This window comes from Phaeoacremonium minimum (genome assembly GCF_000392275.1).
Source record: "Phaeoacremonium minimum UCRPA7 unplaced genomic scaffold PA7_03_scaffold_393, whole genome shotgun sequence".
In the NCBI taxonomy this organism is placed as follows: domain Eukaryota; kingdom Fungi; phylum Ascomycota; class Sordariomycetes; order Togniniales; family Togniniaceae; genus Phaeoacremonium; species Phaeoacremonium minimum.
Window position 1 is genome coordinate 216,912 of NW_006921296.1, and position 19,640 is coordinate 236,551.

At 51.4% G+C, this 19,640-nt stretch overlaps 3 protein-coding genes across 3 annotated transcripts; 2 read left to right on the plus strand and 1 right to left on the minus strand.

Moving 5' to 3' along the window:
* Positions 1-4,451: 4,451 nt before the first annotated feature.
* Positions 4,452-6,392, plus strand: UCRPA7_5137 (hypothetical protein; the record flags this gene model as incomplete). Its single annotated transcript, XM_007917684.1, has 1 exon — positions 4,452-6,392. One exon carries the CDS (start codon positions 4,452-4,454, stop codon positions 6,390-6,392), a length of 1,941 nt encoding a protein of 646 aa, XP_007915875.1.
* A 1,182-nt stretch (positions 6,393-7,574) lies between these two features.
* On the minus strand, positions 7,575-9,115 carry UCRPA7_5138 (putative zinc finger protein zpr1 protein; the record flags this gene model as incomplete). The annotated part of the gene is made up of 2 exons (XM_007917685.1): positions 7,575-8,870; positions 8,936-9,115. 2 exons carry the CDS (start codon positions 9,113-9,115, stop codon positions 7,575-7,577), a joined length of 1,476 nt encoding a protein of 491 aa, XP_007915876.1.
* A 6,270-nt stretch (positions 9,116-15,385) lies between these two features.
* Positions 15,386-19,042, plus strand: UCRPA7_5139 (putative glycerophosphodiester phosphodiesterase gde1 protein; the record flags this gene model as incomplete). Its single annotated transcript, XM_007917686.1, has 4 exons — positions 15,386-15,402; positions 15,464-15,582; positions 15,644-18,831; positions 18,887-19,042. The coding sequence occupies 4 exons, from the start codon at positions 15,386-15,388 to the stop codon at positions 19,040-19,042; spliced, it is 3,480 nt and encodes a 1,159-aa protein (XP_007915877.1).
* Positions 19,043-19,640: the final 598 nt, after the last annotated feature.

A 19,640-nucleotide genomic window follows, 5' to 3' on the forward strand; every position in this document is an offset into this window, starting at 1 on the left:
CCCAGGTTCGACACAGTCGGTGGGCCACGAGGAGGCAAGCGAGGCGGTCGAAATCAACGTAGTGGCCGAGGAGGTGGACGGGGAAGGGGAGGTAGAGGGCGAGGAAGATAGGGTATCAAATACTGTATGCCATCACCCCCTCTCGAAGACGGCTCGGGCTAGGCTACTGTGCAACAGGTTCAAATCGCCTTCACTTGACCACCCCGAATCACATGTGAAAGGAAGTACCCCTTTTGTCTATCTCCTGTTATTCGATTACTTGTTAGTGGCAAGTAAAAGAAAGAGCGTCCTGCTAGAGATTATTTCATGCTGTGGTGATTGAGTTGACTGTTTAAACGCCGTCATAAGTGGTTTGACACGCTTTGCCTCTTGTCTGTCAACTTGTCTGCCTACAGATCTGCCTACAGATCTGCACAAAGTCGAACGAGTGAAGGAGATTTGTATTACCCTACAAATCGCTGCCTGTTCAACTTTGGGGCATGGTAGTTGGTTGAGACTTGTGACAACAAGAGCTACCTACATTGCACTGTCCATGGTGGAACCAGTTGAAATTGAAGACTGTTGAACAGCCGAGACAGCATCATACTGGGATTCGTGCTGTTAATTGTCGTGAACCCCTATGGTCACACCATCCTATTGGTGTTTCATATGCATGTCAAGTGGCCTCCACAGTCATCTTAATGGAGCGTGCATCTCCTCCGTGTAGATGCACGCAGCAAGTTAACGACAGTTGTACATTGTCACATGGCAAAACCGCCGTGGTGACTGTCCGTGGCGGATTACAAGCAACAGGTAGGCTAAAAGATGATACGGTTGTCCCCATGCTCTCGGTTCGTAAGGTAGCTAGTTACCGCAATACTCAAAGCTTATCAGCCCTCCCAGTGTCTGGTTGTGCTAGCGCCTGATTATGATTACTCAATGGTAACGCCGCATCTGGATGCATTGGGGAACAAGTCGAGATGCTTGGCAGTCACATGATGGATTGTGGCTTTTGATGGAGCAATGGTATCAATTCCCTGACCAGGTGCGGGCCACTATCCAAGATCCAGAGGCAGCCAGAGCATCGGTGAGTCTTGATTGACTCTTGTTGAGCACAACGCCGAGTCACACAACGCAAGAGGAACGAGGCACTCTACTGGTGGCGGCTGAAAGCAAAGACATGGACTTTTTCTTCTTCTAGTCTTGGGGAGGAATCAACTGCATTTTGAAGCCAGTTTCGGGCCAGGTCGCTTCGCTTTGCTTTTAGCCTATCTCTGAGGTCAAGTTCCAAGCGTCCGCTTTGAGTTTCGCGTTCCCGACAGTAACCCAATAAATCTCGTGTTATCGGGGCGCGATGGGGGAGCCAACCAAGCCAGAGATGCACACTACCTACACATCCATCAAATCAATCAATCAATCAAATCATCAATCAAATGAAATAAAAAATTGGACAAAAGAAAGTCAGACCTGCAGAAAAGACGTATCGGGGGCCAGCTCCTTGCCAGCCAGGCCACAGATTGGCCAGTCTCCTACCTCAATTACCTGTTCAACACGTTGTTCTTCCGTCAGTCGGGAAGCAAGCTCCTCTCTTCTGGTCTTTTTGTGCTTCGTCTTAGTCCCACCCCCTCCCATTCCCGCGAGTCTTGCAGTAATTGATCGACGATCCCGTCAGCACCGGAATGAGGAAATGGGCGGCGGGTGTTAGCTCTTTCTGAATTTCTCTCACTCGCTCTGCCGCGACCAGGCAGGAACTCTTGTGTTTCAAGCGAGACACATGCCAACAGGCCGTCAACTCGTGCAGTATGGGACGATTTGCCACTAATTTTTCCGACTTGTCACCGTGGGCCACGGCATGGAGATTTGCCGTGGGTGTGGTGGCTGGAAGAGCTTTTTCAAGAGGCGCTAGCAGCAGCTAAGGTACTTTAACCTACTTACATTATCATTTAACATTAGCATCTCATCATTGATTTCAATGGACCCATGGGCAGATAGATGGATGGATGGAATCGATGGGTGGATGGATCATTACTTTGCTAGACTATTGCGGACACCCCGGCAAACCGGAGCGTCTAGTCTAAGGTAGTCAGCGGCCAAATTCGTGCTGAGCTCACACATCATAATCTCGAAGCTGGATGGTCTCATATGGATGTCGTAACTGCCGCAGAGCCAAGAGGTATCGCCCCGTTGATTCCGAATAGCGCCGCAATTGAAGCTACAATGCACTGATAAGTCGGCCATGCCTTCAGTTTCGCAGCTCCTCGACAGGATGCAATGCGCATCGCTTGCGAGCAACTCGGAACTGTTGTCCCAGGACTCGCTTCTCATTTCGTTGCGTAGGTTGCACGCCGATAATGAACCATGACCAATGACGCTCTTGGATCGCTCGCTTAGCTTTAGACTAGATCTCTGCCCAACTCTTGGGAGAAATCTGATGAGTGGGTGAGTGAGTGACTGAGTAGAGAAAGAGGGAGGGCATTCTTTTCGGGACGAGGTTCCAGCAAGTCGGGAGGTAGCTAAGGCAATGTCAAGTAGGCAATCGCTGCTGCATTTGCCTTTCCTGGCCTGATCTTACCTTACCTTGCTTTGCTTCCTCGCCTTGATCCCTCTCATCACCACCATCCCAGGTAGCGTACTCGTCTGGTCCTAGAGTCGTGACCAGGTCGATCTGCCCAGTCAGTCGGGTCAGTAGGTTAGGTTAGGTTGGCAATAACTTTAGTTAGTTGGGGCATGATGGACGAGGCATGCATGTACATAACAGTACTCTGTGAAGGTAACTCAGGTACATGGTTGGTGCGAAACGTGCCTAAAGTACCACAGCTAAGAAGTTTGAAACCCATCCCCATCCCTTTTAAACCATTACGCTTTCTTCCCACTTATTTTCCTTTCCCGTTACCCACTTCCGGTTCATCTCTTTTCTTTTCGACCCTTTCTGCGACAACTCTCACACTCACTCATTCTTCTCTCTACTAGTCTGCTCTGCTCTGCTCTTCCCTCCATCATCCCTCACTTTTCTCTTCTTCTTCTTCTTCCAGTTCGAGTCGCGCGTCATCTTCCACAACACGCACTCTTGGACCGCCGTGTTATCTAAGCTCGTGTCCACGGTCTTCTCCAAGCGGCAAAGCAACATCTGTATTGCAACTTGTGCATCAAATTCACTCTACTGCTGGTGGAAGCAAGTCAACAGCTGTAATTTTCTTCTCACACAAGCGCGCTAATACGCGCACACTACGGCAACACAAATAACAGACGCTCGCCCTGTCCGTCAGCGTTTCCCTTCATCTCAGCCAGCCACCTGCACCGAAACTGTGCTTCGCACATACGTAACCATCATGGAGGTTTCTGATACCACAGAGGTTCAGAAGGCAGAAGTGGTTTCGCCTCCCGAGGTTAAGGAGGCACCTATCGAGACAGAAATGTGAGTAACTTGGACTTTCGTATCACTTTTGTCGTTCACATTGCAATTCCTCGCTCTTTCTTTCTCATCTCCCTGTCCCTTAAGCAACCCACACAACCTGCGTAACGAAACCTTTTTTTTTTTTCCACAACACCTTGTCACGTCTTGTGGTTGTGCCTTTCTACGCGACAACCTTCCTACCCCAACCCAACCATCCACGATCCATCGTCATCCTCCTGGCTGTTCTTTTACCTCTTTCATCAAGTACCTGCAATTTACACTTGCCAATAACTCCAGCCACCTTGATTGGCACTTACACTCGCTCTATCAACGTGGCCTCCAATTGGAAGCGCAACTCTGAGTCTGAACGCCTCTGGGACCTGCAACTGCAACAGTTGTCTAGGCAAGTTCCCAGCTGACCCAAGCTCCCTTGCCTGACCTTCCCTTCTTCTACCATATCCCATCACCAGTTGTAGTCACGAATTTTTCCCCGTCTTTACCGCTCATTCTCAGAGCACGTGTCAGAACTACAAGACAACCAATTCTCAGATTCAAGTGATCGAGTCACATTGACAAAAATTTTCACGAGGCAACAACTGGTTACACACTTCCGCGCCTCAACTCCGCGCCGCATCACAGCCAACACCACAACACATTGCATCAGCCCTTTACACTTACTTCTCTTCCTGCACTTCGTCGTCTAGTGAAACAATTTTGTCGGACAACACTGACTTAAGCAGCAACGGAAAGCTTCCCGAGGACCAGCCCATGGCCTCTCCACTGTTAGTATTTACCTCTTTCTTGTTTGATAACCCCTTGCACTTCGTCTGAAGTCTCAACCACCATTGCACTAACACTCGGTCACACCTTCCAAACCTCAGTATTACTACCTACCCATTTTACCTTTCAACATCTCCATACCTACCTAGCACCTTGGCAACTACCTCAACCCGCAATCATGTGTCTTCTCATATCCCCTTGTCTAGACATCTACCCCTACTTCCCTCAATCCCGCCTGACTGGGCAAACGTTGAATTACGGATTCGAACCAATTGAAGTCCAACGTACTCAACAGCACATGCCTCCCAAACTTCAACCTCATGACCCACTCGAGAAGGTTCGCCTGAGACTAATTTTACCCAGGCCGATCCAAACTGTCAACGGTGCCAAGAGTCCAGACGAGGAGGACACCATCAACGACGATAACCTTACTCCACCTCCCGACACCATGAGTCCCGTCTCCAGCATTCCCAGCGGCCCTCACGTCAACGAGGGCGAAGATGAGATTGTTGTCGGCGTCACCGCGCAGGCGAAGTCTTCTCCTCTTCGCGTCACGTCTGATCGCGAGGATCATGAGATGACCGACGTCAACCAGAGTCTGCCGATCGTCTCACACTATCCCAAGCGTAAGCGCGCTTCAGTCTACAATGACCTGTCCGAGGATCGGATTGAGACCAGCTTCGGTGGCGATTCGCCTGTCCCTACTCCGAAGACTGTTGGCCGACCCAAGACGAACCATGGTATTGGTGCCGTAAAGGGTGTTGTCCTCGGCTACTGGCGCGAATCCGAGGCGCCCGACGAGAAGGACAAGCACCAAGTGATTGGCTTCATTGACATCCGCGACCGTCTTCGAACTCGTGTGCAACCCAACAATCGCGACGATGAGGACATCTCCAAGAGATACCCGCTTCCTCCTGGCCCTGGTGGCAGCTGGGTCACCTTCGACAAAGTTGTCTTTGACCAACACCTCGTTAACCTTGATCACAACCAAGTGAAGGAGTATGTCAAGATAGTGTCAGAGAACCCCATCCCGAGAGAGCCTCGTGAGGAGGCCCTTGTGCTCCAGAAAGCCGCTGTCGTTGAGGCTATTGACCGTGTCAAGAAGAACCCTCCGCCAGAGACAGCTACCGGCCCTCAGATTGCGTACGGACGCGATATTCCTCCGCACGCCCTTGAGGCTCAACATACCGTCAAGAAGAGACGGACTGCCGGCCATGCTGCTGCCGCTATTACAGATACTTCTGATCGCACCAATGCTGTCCCGATTCCTGTCTTCGACTCCCTTCCCGGTACTCGACCCACCAAGATTCTTCTAGGCTACTGGGCCAAATCCGATCAAGAGCTGCCAGACAAGCATGCTGTGTTTGGTATTCTGGGCGCGAACGACATGTTCCGTGTCAAGGTCACCAAGGAGACTCGGGATGGTCGATCCGTAGAAGGCAATTTCCCGACCGGCGCTGGAGCATTGTGGATTCAGTACGAGGACGTGGTGTTTGAACCCCACCTGAAGGACCTCGGAAGACCAGAACACAAGGAGTACGTGCGTGTTCGTCAACGACAAATCGATGACGGTGAGCGACCCGAGGAGAAGACGGAGAATGAGACGAAGGCGGTCTACGAGGCTCAAATTCGCGCGGCTGCTCTTGCCTCTCACAAGTCGGATCCCAAGGAGCGTCTTTCGTTTCCCGCCAACGGTATCAATATTAATGGTGCGACTGACCCCGTCTACGAATCTCCTCCTTCTACTGCGGTCCTTCCTAAGCGCGAGGGTCCCGGTCCTGAGCTTCGCCACAGCCGCCGTGCTGATACCATCGCTGCCAACCGAGGCGGACGTCATTCCCTCCCGAACGGTGCGGAGCTCCGTGCTGCCAACCGCACCTCGAGTGTCGATCCTCTTGAGCGCACCAACAGCATCGCCCAACGCGAGATTGCCCGCGCTGAAGCTGCGCAGGAGCGTGCTGACCAGCGTGCCGCCAACCGCTCATCGTCTGTTTCACTAAACTCGAACAAGACACAATTTCAACAGAATGTTTCGCGTCTGAATAAGGTTTGGGCCGCACAGGAGGCTAACCGTCTCGCCGCTGGCACCGAGGATGCTAAGATCTACATGGGTATCAAGTATGAACGGAAGGCGACTGGCCCGTTCCAAGGCAAGCTGGTCAGCCAGGGCACCATCATCAGCATCGACGGCGAGGACTATGTCGAGTATCGTGTCCTCACGAAGCCGAGCTTCTTCTAAAATACTCAACCATATCAACTCACGTGAAGGATCGTGCGATGGACGGTCTCCTGTACATCTTCTTGATTGAATGGACTAGACTGCTTGATGGGATTGGCCGTTGGTTATCTGCTTCTCGGTTCTTTTCTCCTTCGCGTTTCTAGACGGCACAGGTCAAAAGTTTTCCTCTTCCCGGTTTCTTCTTTGGTTCAGGCGTTCGCTCGGTCTCGGTCTTGTCGTTTCTGGTCATCGGAACAATACCCAGATGTTTTTCTCCTTTCCTCGTCATATCTTCGGCATTCAAGATATCCATTGAGACACATTTTCGCTATGCGAGATAGTTGTCTCTATAGGGTCTCACGAAGCTCACACTTTCTCACGCGCATTCACCCTCGATGGTTTGGGCCTCAGTCCTGGCCTCTGCTGAGACTGTTACGGTCTCATTCTCGTTGATGGGGTGGCACAATTTGCTATTGGCGGCGTTTCGGCCCTCAGGACGGCAAACAATTGTTTTGATGTACGTTATGTATGAGTACCTCTCGGCACAGGGGCGGCAACACAGGGAACAGGTCGCAATGAATGCGTGGAAGGTTGTCTGATGACAAAAATACGAACCCGCGAAAACCGGTCTCAATTAATATTTTCTTGCTTGTATGGGGTTTGGCTAGGCAGACTGTGTTTTGGCGGCCAAGCCCTGAGACAGCATAGGGGGGAAGATGGTCTCTGAACGGTCGCATGGAAAGATTGGTTCGACGATAATTTCTAAGGAGAGACTGGCCACGATCAAGAAACCGAAATTCATATTTGCTTGGCATTGGAATCGAAAATCTAGACGGAAACGCTTTACCTTCTGGGGCAGGGCTTAGTTTAGAGAGAGTACAATCCTTACGTACTGAGCAATCAATGGATTTCGTAATTATTCACCTAGCTGTCTTTTTGTATTATGAAGAGTGAACATAACCTTGCCTGTGACAGTGAGTGAGTTAGCTTGCTCCTGTGTGCCCTTCTTACTGAATGGAATTTTCTGCTCTTTGACGCAGGCTGTTAAGGCAGAACACATCACTAATGGGCGGCATAATTTGAACGACTAAATGAGCTTCTTTGGCCCTTTTCAGAACTCTATACTGGTATCTCTTCCATGTCCTTTTATCCCAACGAACCATATCCATCATGCCGTCCACCCGGACTCTTTGGCTCATCCGCTCATGCCGTCTCGCCATCTTTCTTCTCCTCGGCCGCCTGGTCCTGCTCGTAGCCCTCGGTCTTCATATCGCTGAGACCTAGGTCCTCCTCTTCCTCTGCCGTCCGCTCGTACTCCTCTACAGTCATCTTGTCATCCGGCTTGGACGGGTCGTCCGCCATACTCTGGACGTAGCTGCTTGCTAGCGGATCGGCAAGAATGATTGTGAACTCCCGCTCGCCCTTGATCGCGGCGTCGAGGCCATCGAAGAAGGCCGTCCACCGCGTTCGCTCCTCGCCGCTCAACGAGTCGCCGCCCTGGCTGGTACTGGAGCCGGCATCGACCTGGAAAATCTGGTTGCGTAAGTCGTCTCTGACCTGCGTCAGCAGACCCTCCACGGTGGTGAACCTGCCGCCGAGCGTGCCGGGGTTGACGGATAGGTTGAGCTCGGGGCACTCGAGCGCGCAGCTCTCTGACTTGAGGATGTCTCGCGCCAGGTCCTCGGTCGTGGTGACCTTGAGCGTGACCCGCTTGCCCTTCTCCGGGATCTCGCCTCCCGTCTTGACGTCGTTGCTCCGGTAGCCGCACTGGTCGCACACCGTGCTCATCAGCACGACCTGCTTGAAGTGCGGAATGTCGACCATCTTCATGTGCGTGATGCACGGGTGCATGCAGCCGGGGCAGCTCGCGGGGAAGGTGTACACCTCGTCGGGGACGATCTCGTCGTTCTCACCGAGGCGGCCCTGTCCCTGCAAAGGGATCTCGCCGTTGCTTCCGCTGGGGGCGGTGTCTGAGAGGCCGAGGGCTTCGTTCTGCTCGGGGGTTCTCGTATACTCGTGCTTCTCCCACTTGCCCACGCCGTCGCGGAGGTCGGGGGCGATCCACGAGTTGCCGGCAGGGTCGTCCACGAAAACACGGAAGGGGAATGAGTCGCCGGCGAGCATGGCCCGCGCCTTGGCGATGATCTCGGCTATCTTCTCGTACACCTCAGGCATCTGCTCTTTCCGCGCCTCCTGGCCCATCTCCAGGTCGTCGATCGTGTTTGAAAGCAGACCTTCCACATTTGTAAGCTGGCCCTTGCCGGCGGGGATCTCGAGATCCAGCTCGATGAATTTGACGACGGCTGTGTCGGCCTTGACTACTTGTCGAGAGAAGTCGGGAAGGGCTGTGAGTCGCAGTTCGTAGTGGGTACCCTTGGGCTGTACTGAACCGGCTGCCTGGATCTCGTTGTTTTGGAACCCGCAGTGCTCGCAGGAGAAGGACATTATGATGATTTCTCGAAAGAAGGGTATTCTTGTAAGTAAAAGACGTGTGGTGCCCTGTTTTTGGAGTGTCTGTTAGCCTACGGATAGCTCATGTTAGTATGGAAGCGTATGCGACTTACATTCTCGTGGCAGTTCATGCAGAGAGACTCAATCTCCTCGACAACTCTGCGATCGTCATCGTCGGTTTGCGCCTCGCCGTCGGTGGCAGGGGCAAGCTGATCGGCTTGGTTGCCGATGGACTCAAAGAACTCATTGGCAGTGGTGCTGCTGGCCTTCGGGTCTTCTTCTACGGGAGACATTTTGCTTGAGAGAAAGGCTGCAAAATCAAGAGTTCGGGTTTGATAGTTGTGATGCCTGATGTAAGTTCCTCGAGCGCCGAAAATTTTGGAGGGGTATTGCACTGATAATGGCGGGGCGCGCAGATGCAGGCGGGGAGCGATAGGGAGCATGCGCTTATGTCATAAGGTGTGGTGGCGGCCCAGGCCAGGCCTTCGGGAACGTTCTTGAAGGCACTGACAGAGCCTCCATTGTCCGAGTGCTTCCTAGAGCAATCCAGCCTCTCATGCCCCGGCCTGTAGAGTTAGACCATGTCGTCGTCTCGCCAGTCCTTGCCTAGAATACAGAATACTGGCGCAAAAGTCCATGCCCGTGGAAATGCTGAAGTCACTTCTTTTTCATAAAGTCAGATAGACTGAGTCCCAATCCAGATCCAGCTTGGCCGCCAGAAGACTTGCTTTGATCCAGCAGCGCCTGTAGTCCAGCCTTCCTATTCTTGGCCCTTTTCTTGCTGCTGGCATTTGCCGACGGTTTCTGTGCCTCAGCTGGTCTTCCTAGACTCACAGGGGCATCCGAGACTGTAGGCTTTCTCCTTGTGATTGGCGTTGGATTCGGTAATGCAAACTTGGTGTATCTGCCACAGTTGCCACAAGTGAAGACTTTAGAAGAACCAACTTTTGTATACTGCCGCGTTTGACGATGCGAGGTCTTGGGCTTTTGGACAGACGATTTCCTCCGTGAAGCCCGTACAGTCTTGATCTCGACAGAGGTGCCTTGGCCGGGAATCATGATGTGTCCACAGCAGGTGCAAGCATGCTGTTTTTGCGTGTCGCCAAGTTCGATGTCGTTTTCTACCATAAGTTTTTGTCGGCTGCTCATGAGAAACGCTGAAGTCTCCGGGCTTGTAGACGACAGGAGGTGAGCTGCGTCCGTTAGGAAAGTGAGATGCAGCGGCAGTTCTGACGATGCCATCGTGGGCGCAACTCAAGAGGCCCGACGAGAGACTGTTGGTCGTGAGATCAAGGAGCAGGTGGGAGTTGTGAGTGAGACGGAGAAAACATGTTAGTGCTATTGATGTTGAGGTTTGCGCCTCGTTCCAGGGATACGCCACTAAGGGATCCGCAAATTTTAGATACGTACCTCACATACAACCACCGTACACAAGGTACACTACGATTCTACAAATAGTCTCAAACACGAAGCACTCCATCACAAATAGCAAGGATGTAGAAGCCATCGCCTGTAAATAAAAGAGCTCACAACATCGAGGACTCATGTTTTTGGGCATGTGTTTTCCTTGGCTTATGTATAGATAGCAGAATCATTTTGGTTCTCCCCGGCCAGCGGTATATCAATTGCTCTCACAGAGCGATCATGACCGCCGAATTTCCCATTTGATTTCCTTAATGCTGACTTCTTCTCCTGCCTTCTCGTCGTAGTCGAACCACTCTCCGTCTGTAAGTTCTATACCAGTGAATTTGGTTCCGGACTCAACTCCATCCGCCAACCACTCTCCCTAAAAGGACCAATATGAGCTGCCAGGGTCATCTAACATGGTGAAGTGTGAACACATACCTCTGGCGAGAACTCTGTGAACTCTAGTCCTCTGCAGTCAAATTCAAGTATGTTCTTTGCCTTCGCTGGTTCTGACTGTTCGTATGCTATCGGCGCTGCCTTGATTGTCGCAGACGACTCTCTCTTTGAATCGCCCATTTCGTTAGCATCATATCATGATCACGCCGATGAGACGATATCTGTCTAACCTTGCAGTTCTTGCATTTCCACACGAAGTTCGCCTCTCCTCGACTTCCGCTCATCTCATTTGTCTCCTAGGCGTGGGTTAGCTTAAGCTGTCGCTCAAAGACTGCCCAAAGACACTCACAAACCGACTCACGCCCACTGAATTTGCATGAGTTTCTCTGCATGAAGTGCACTGGACTTTGAAAGTGTACCAAAATGGATTCGCCTCAGTATCATCTGGCCGAAGATTTGTGACCCTGGCCCAAAAGTATCAGTACAGATCGAAGCACTTCAGGTCTGATAACTCACCCCTCCATCTCGGCTGTTACTGCAAGAGCATACATGTTCGGTGTCTTTTTTACCGATATTCAGGTAACTTGGCTAGCGATTTATTGAGCAACCGACGAGATTGTGGTTGTCGAGTTCAACAATTTGGCCTCAAAAGGCTTGTGTGGAGGCTAGACATCAGAAGTAGAAAGCATCCTGCTAGGTAGTTACAAGGTAGGTAGGTTTATACCTAGGGAGCTACAGCCGCCCACTACCCCACTAGCGTACCCAAGCGGTTACCAAGTGCAGCGCCGCTTGTTTGACTGGCCTGTGCATTTGGTTCCGGCAATTTTCTTCCTCTCAGTCGAGCTCTCTATTTCATTGGACAATTCTTCACCACCGCCTTGCGATAACACTTGCACCCAAGACACCCGATCATACGACCACCCAGCGACAGCTTGACATCCGCTGCAAGAAGACTCGAAGGCTCGCGAAATGCCTCCAAAATGCAGTCGGTCTTCTCCCGGGCTGCTCAAGCTCACGTCTGCAATTGCAGACCTTGCGTCCAGGCAGCCAATACGATAATCCGTCGATCCGCGACTGCGACAACGAGGCGGAAGGCCACGGCAACTGAAGTCTTCACGGCCTGCTATACCACCATTCTGGGCACTGCCGCTGTCGCAGACGCTCACTACAAAAAGAAGAGGAGGGATGACCTCGACCGTCGACTCGATGAAGCAAAAAATGGTCTAGCACGTCTGACTGACAAATCTGCTGCTCGCAATGTATCTGGCGTCGACGGTCTGATACACACGCCACAGCTTGCGATTCCTGAGTACTCCATGGGCTTGCTGGAGGCCATCAAGTCGATATGCAATCAAGGTGCCCGCCTGGCTATATTCCAGGACCGAATCTCCCATCGACTGGATCTTCTGACCAACACTCATAAGACATTCGCTCAGGGGGAGGTGATCCGTTTGAAGTGCATATTGCCCTCGATGACCGGAGTGTTAGATTTTGGTTTAGTTGAAACGGCATTGAAACTAGAAGAAGAGCAGTCGCTACAGATCGATTCTCAACATCGAGTTCCCCCGACCTCGAGCCATGCTCCCGAACTTGAGAAGATGAGTGATCAACTCGTCGATGCTCTCATCACGGAGGTTTATCGCCAGGATCACCCAAACGACCCAGAAGCGATGAGACGGGCTTTAGAAAGCCTCGATTCCGTCTGGACAGCGATCCGCCTTCTCAGGTCGGATGGTTATCCTCGATACATTCAACCTGGAAAAGATGTTGAGCCTACGCAGGAGGCTCGAAAAGAGCTATATCGTCTTAACAGGGACATCTTTTCCGCCTGGGATCCGTCCCGAGCCAAGTTCTTAGTGGGAAAATTGAGCTTTAATATCTTAAAACCGCCTATACCTCCAACTATTCACACCTACAATGCACTTATCCTTGGATTTACACGAGTGGGGCAGCATACATTGGCCCAGATCGTCATCGATTCCATGCTGGACAAAAGTACATTTCACCCAACTGCACAGACCATTGTCTGCGTCCTTCATCACTATCGGCTGACAGACAACATTTTTGGATTCTACGACGTTATCCGACGCTTGGTAAACCTCAATTTCTCTCAACGAAAGACTACCCAGGATGATAGAGTCCAACTAGACGAGGGAAGAAGGGCTGGCATTTGGAACGTTCTGGACTTCCCTGAACGACCCATTGAATTAATGCAGAGAGATCATCATGTGTACGAGGCAATGATCAGAGGCTTGCTTCACTTTGATCGAGCCAAAGACGCTGCCAAGGTGCTCGTGGCTTGCATGAAGGAGAAGTGTCCCGTCGAGCGTTACACCTTGCTGCGTCTTATACAGTATTGCCTCGTGACTCTGGACAGAGCTGCAATCAGGATCCTCGTTCGTGGAATTCTGGATAATTATGAGGCCTTAGTTTCTATTTTATCGGCACCAGATTGCCCAACGAAGCTACCCAGACTAATTCAGATTCTATTCGAGCTTGTCCGGGTACCTTCTCACCTTCCTTTGGTGCGAGACTCCCCTACAGGCTTGAGTTTGGAGACACAACAGAACTACTTGCTCTTGTCGGCAGTCGTCTTTATGAAGGAGACAGAAAGATATTTGGATCTTCTGAGTCATATAATGCGTCGCGCACACTTAGTGTTGGCCAACGCGAATCTCTCGTTTCTTGATGCAGCTTCCAAAATCTTGCGTGAGCTTCGCGGGATGGAAGTGTCAATGAAGTTGACGGAGGATGAAGCTGCGAGATATGACAAGATGATGTTGTATCACGATGTCAGCAAGCAACTTAAGAACTTGCCGATGCAGATCCGCCATCACGAACGGCGGCTGGTCAATATCCTCTGCACCCGACTACCAAGCTTTTCGTTCATGCGGAAAACGCTTCAGAGAGAAGACATCCCTCTAGCCATCCGTCTCGGGTGGTATCACGAATATCACGACGGACTTTTCACGAGCAATCCTTCTATAATCCATTTACAAGTTGATGTGCATGACGCGCTGACCTCAAGCGCGCGTTTGACGGATAGATTCAAAAGCGCAGCAGTCAGACTCTTTGAGCTGGGGGGCAAAACGCTCTCCATTCACACAAAACAAAACTTCTTAGACCTACCAACCGAAGCTATCATGGGGAAGCTCCGGGCTATGCCTGACAGCAGTATCGCGGAATCTGATGAAGCGACAGCCTCGGCTCCGCCGGGAGAATTGACGCACTTCGCTGGCAATTTTGTATCGAGGCAGCAACCGGCTCCGAGCTTCATAAGCTGGCAGATGAATTGCACTTGAAGAAATAGAGCCACACTTGGACATGGCATGCCACGAGTTTGGAAGAGCCAGCAGTGGATACTGTATTTACACCATTAAGATGAGCAATCATCGTGTATTAGTGTTACGAATGATGAACCTGTATACGAGCCAAGATGACAGCCTTTGTGACCAGCTCTGCCCTTCCCACGATCTTCTTCAGAGATCATGGTAATAAACAACGAGATAGAACAAACAAAGTCTCTAAGTCTAGACCAATCAGTAGAAGGCAGGGTTGTATGGGAGTCCAGACCGTCTGAACGCCATTGAATTCCATCTTAGTTTGGAATGCCCCTGACGATGCAGGTCAGTTGACAGTTATGGTTCCTGGCTAACGTCCCAAGGGTCTTCATGACTCGATCACGAGCCCCCGAGCTTTGAGGCCGGGCTGACCAATGCGCTGAACACCCCACAGAGCGGTGAAGGAGACTGTCGAGATTTAGTGATATGAGTGATCGTAAAACCGGGGGAACAACACTGTAGCACTGCAGCACAACGCCACCGGAGGGCGCTGAGGGGTTTCCAGGATTGCAATGCATGATATCTAACAGGCATCCTACCACCATTTTTACAGCTCCCGAGTCAGCAGAATGTCGAGCCGGTGTGTATCTAGCTGGTGATGCTAGGCCGAGAGGGTGTGCCGGAAGCATGGGGGCATGGGGCAGACAAGCATAGCGGGCCAAGGACGGGTGATTGTCCAGTGATGTCCAGCTGGGGATGCACGGAGGCCGGGATGTGATCTCATAGGCGTGTCTTATGCGGCTTCAATGCACCTGGAACCAAGGCTTGACGGGGCTTGACGCTAAACGATACAGCCGGGGGTGGCCGTAAGCAACTGCCAGAGCACCCACACCACAGCACACACACCCATGAGCTCATGACGAGCAACCTCCTGCAAGCCATTTATTTCATTGTTCTCTTTTGACAGCTCCCTTCCCCTGCCATCCTCTCTGGCAACTTCATCCCGACTGCTAAAACCTCGCGTTCTCATCTCAATTGCACATTGCAGTGACGGTTCTTATTAGACAACGCATTATTCATCAGCCCGTGCCTTGTCTCAATGGCGCCTGAGTCGGACCTTTCGGCGTTACGTATTCAGTCGACCGGTTTCTCTTGATCTCACGCTAAAAGCCCATGCCGAAGTGATCGTCTTCGTACTCAAAACTCCTTCTTCGGGGCTTGCGGCAGGTTCACAGGTCAAACATTGCTTGACTCTCTTGTCTTTTTAGAGGCTCTTTTCTTACTTGAAAGATGCAGCAGACACGTGTGGATTCGGATTTCCTTTGACGTCTCTTTCCTATCATCATTATCATCAACATCATACCTTGCATCTACAAAAATCTCCGTTGCCGATCCTCGACTTATTAGTCAACCGTCACGACAACCTCTTTTACACGTAGTTCCAACCACATCGCCTCAAACGCATTGTAGTAACCCAAAATGAAGTTTGGAAGGAAGTATGACTATCTTCAGCTCTCCAAATTTGATCGCTTTCAAAAAACTTACTCCGTCCTGCAGTCTTCCACGCAACCAGGTCCCCGAGTGGGCATCTGCGTATATCAACTATAAAGGCCTAAAGAAACTCATCAAGGCAGCTGCTGCGACGGCCAAGAGTGGAGAGAAAGTTGATCTTGCAGGTAGGGACTCTCCTCCGGAGCCATGCCGGGGCCGAGCCCAAATCCTAACGAAACGCAACAGAATTCTTCTTTGCCCTGGATCGTAACCTTGAGGATGTCGACACCTTTTACAATAAAAAGTTCTCAGACGCCTGTCGTCGTCTGCGTCTCCTTCAGGACCGATATGGTCGAACTCCGGACGTGGCACATCTTGACCAGGATGAGATCGAGGAGCTCATGGGAGCGCTCCTCGAGCTTCGCAGCCAGTTCAGAAATCTGCAGTGGTTTGGCGAGATTAATCGCCGCGGCTTCGTCAAGATCACTAAGAAACTGGACAAGAAAGTGCCAGATACTACTACGCAACACCGTTACATCTCTACCAAGGTAGACCCTAAGCCATTTGCCAAGGATAACACAATTGCTCGGCTTCTTGCAGACATCAACAGGTGGCTCTCAGCCCTCGGAGATGCGCAGAATTTTGATGACACGAGATCCGAGAGATCTACGAGGTCTCTCGGCCGCGCTTCAGCGAAGGCAATGTTGGCGCTTCCCTCAACTTTGCTGGACAAGCTGGATCAGTCCATCCGCAGTGACGATGTTCAAGCTCTTGAAGCCGGCATAAAGGAAGGTAATCTGACCATCTCTGAGCAGTCGTCCCAGAGCATGCTCTTGAATCTCCTCCAACGATCTATTTCTGCCCGATCGAAAGGATCCATTGACTATCTCCTCGGGATGATCAAGACTCTTGACGAGCCAGACGACATCAATGAGCGCAACTGCATTCATCGTTTAGTCATTCATATTGGCCGATCTAAATCTGCTTCTGCACGAGGACAAGAACCAGAGCCACCCGCCTATCCTTTCCCTAGCGGAGCTCATTATGCTTCGCAGTATCTTACTCCTGCCACATCTCCTCAGTCCTTTCCACGGAATAGCAAACTCAAGGAGTCGAAGCTTCTTGGCAAGGACGATGAAGCAGTGCAGATCCTCATGTACCTTTTCGACTCACTTCGGCCAGACCAACGGCCTGCCTTGAGTGCCCAAGACTCTTTCGGGCGCCTTCCACTGCATTACGCTGCCCAGTTCGGCTTCGTTGTGGTGTGTCAGATTATCATGGCGAAGATGCAGGAATGGGGCCAATTCGACGTGCAGAATGGCATTGACGCTCCAGAGTGGCAGGACAAGGAGGGCAACGCCCCCCTCCATCTCAGTGTGATTGGAGGTCATCCCCTGACCACTCAAGCTCTCCTGCAAGGAGAGAACTGGCAGGGAACAAGGGACAACAAAGCGGACCTTCGACGCACAGTATCCAAATCGAGTGCAGTACTTGCTATTGCGACAAAATCTAACTTCCAATATATCGTGAAGATGCTAGTTGATGCCGGTGTCGATATTAATTGGCAGGATAATACTGGCGAGACAGCATTGCATTTGGCTGCTAGATTCGGACATGCAGAATGTGCTAGGATCCTGTTGGAGGGCAACGATGAGCAAAAGGCCGATGTCGAACTCGTAGAGAAGTCATTCGCGTGGACACCACTGCACATTGCGGCCGTTGACGGTTATCTCTCGGTGGCCAAGCTGTTGGTCGAGGCCGGCGCTGATGTCGACAAGGTTGACTCGTCAGGCTGGACCGCGAAGGAACATGCTGCGCTAAGGGGGCACATGGACATCGCGCGATTCCTTGCCAGCAATTCTGCACCACCTAAGGAAGGTGAAACCACGACAAGCTCGGACGAGGGACAGCCTACGGCGGGTACTACACCCCCTGAGGTGGCATCACTTGAAGATCGCCGCTCAAATGGAGCCACTCGCATCGCAGAGCCTGTGAAGACCTTTGGTCATCGATATCTAAAGGAGGAGAGCCTCGTGCTCGTGAGTCTCGGGAGCATGGACATGCGTAAGGATGTTGAGGCGGTCAAGCTGGACAAGGTTCCGCTTACTGAAGCTCACACCACGCAGCTGGACACTGCGTTGTCCATTGTGGTCTCTGCAACCGGTGCGCAGGGCGATGCTACAATTATTGACCTTCCTGTTCACGAGAATATCTCCACTGAGCCCATCGTTTTCACCACGAAAGATGCCTCTAAGGTGAAGCTTTTGTTTGACATTGTGCCTACCTACTCAGGCAACGAGAAAAACAAGATTGGTAGAGGCGTGGCTCTGCTATCGAGCGTTCGTCCATCTGTTGGCTCGAAGCGAATGAATCTCCAAGGAGATGTTTGCGTACCCATTATGGGGGCGACCTTGGAGGTTATTGGTACAGTGAACTTCAACTTCCTGGTCATTACACCTTTCTCGCATCCCAATATGGAAGTCACCTCGAAGCAGACCTATTGGAAGAAGCTCGCATCGACCATGGTCATTGGTCATCGTGGTCTGGGCAAGAACATCACATCCAACAGGTCTTTGCAACTCGGCGAGAACACGGTCCCGTCATTCATTGCCGCAGCCAACTTGGGTGCTCAATATGTGGAATTCGACGTCCAGCTCACTAAGGATCACGTGCCGGTCATCTACCATGACTTCTTGGTTAGTGAGACGGGTATTGATGCACCGGTGCATACTCTGACCTTGGAGCAATTCCTGCACATCAACCCGGACTCGAGACGTCTGAAAGGGACCGATATTTTGAAGAACCAGATCAAGGCTCGGAGCAACAGTCCTGGTCCTCGACAGAGATCTTTGTCTGTCGGTTATGGCTTCAATGAATCGAATGATCTGGAGGAGCGCATGAAGCACACTCGAGACTTTAAGGCGAAAGGCTACAAGGCGAACTCCCGCGGAAACTTCATCCAAGCGCCATTTGCCACGCTTGAGGATCTTTTCAAGGAACTTCCAGACACGGTCGGGTTCAACATCGAGATGAAGTATCCCATGCTTCACGAGAGCGAGGAGCACGACATGGACACCTATGCGGTCGAGCTCAACTCCTTCTGTGAGACGGTCCTCGCCAAGGTCTACGACCTAGCCAAGGACAGGCACGTCATCTTTAGCTCCTTCAACCCGGACATCTGCCTGTGTCTGAACTTCAAGCAGCCCAACTTCCCGATCATGTTCCTCACCGACGCGGGAACGCTTTCGGTTGGTGACATCCGGGCGAGCAGCTTGCAGGAAGCCATCAGGTTTGCGAGCCGCTGGAACTTGCTGGGCATTGTCAGCGTCTCGGAGCCGTTCGTCAACAGCCCCCGACTGGTGAGGGTTGTCAAGCAGAGCGGATTGATCTGTGTCAGCTATGGATCGCAAAACAACAATCCTCTTCTTGTTCAGGTTTGTCATATCACAGTATCCTAATCTTAAGCATTCGTGTTAATTCTTGTAACAGAAACAAGTCAAAGAGGGCATTGATGCGGTCATTGTCGACAGCGTCCTGGCGATTCGTAAGGGTCTGACGGAGGCTCAGAGCAAGAAAGATGTGTTGCATCAGCCAGAGGAAGAGGCGATAGAGCTCTCGGACGTTCCAGAAATGGAGAGTTCATAGTGAAGGATAGACAAATTCGCGGGTCAATGGCATTTTCTGATGGCATACAAGCATGGAGGAAGGATCTCTGGAGAAGATCCGGGTTTAGATACAAGTCATGATCAACGACGACAACGACCATTACAGCTTACAACGTACAGCTACAGCTACAGAAGAAAAGACGCATACAGCAACACTCAACGATGGATATGCGATAGATTATGGGCTAATAAAAGTTCTCGGTTTCCTTGCATACTCATGCTGAACGTGCTCTCTCAAAGTCTTCGTCGTTTTGTGTAGTCCAACGGCTGGGTACGAAGTCACCTGCTGTGTCATTTGGGCAAGGTATAGCCATCCATCGTGATGAACTATCGACCAGCCAGCTGCAGCCACAAATGGTAGGTTCTCGGACAGAAACGCGCATCCTACGCTTGTCGATGGGGGATTTGCAGTCAGGGTCAAGTGATAGGGGTGTGCCTGACTGTCTTTTGCCTGCCGCAATCTCACCTGGGTCACGTTTGTTATCATCGAAGTGAGATACGGGATGTGTCGTGTGTTTCCAAAGGCCAATAGCAAAGAGGCCGCCCTCTCGGGCTCTATCTCTCATTGCGTGGCTGAA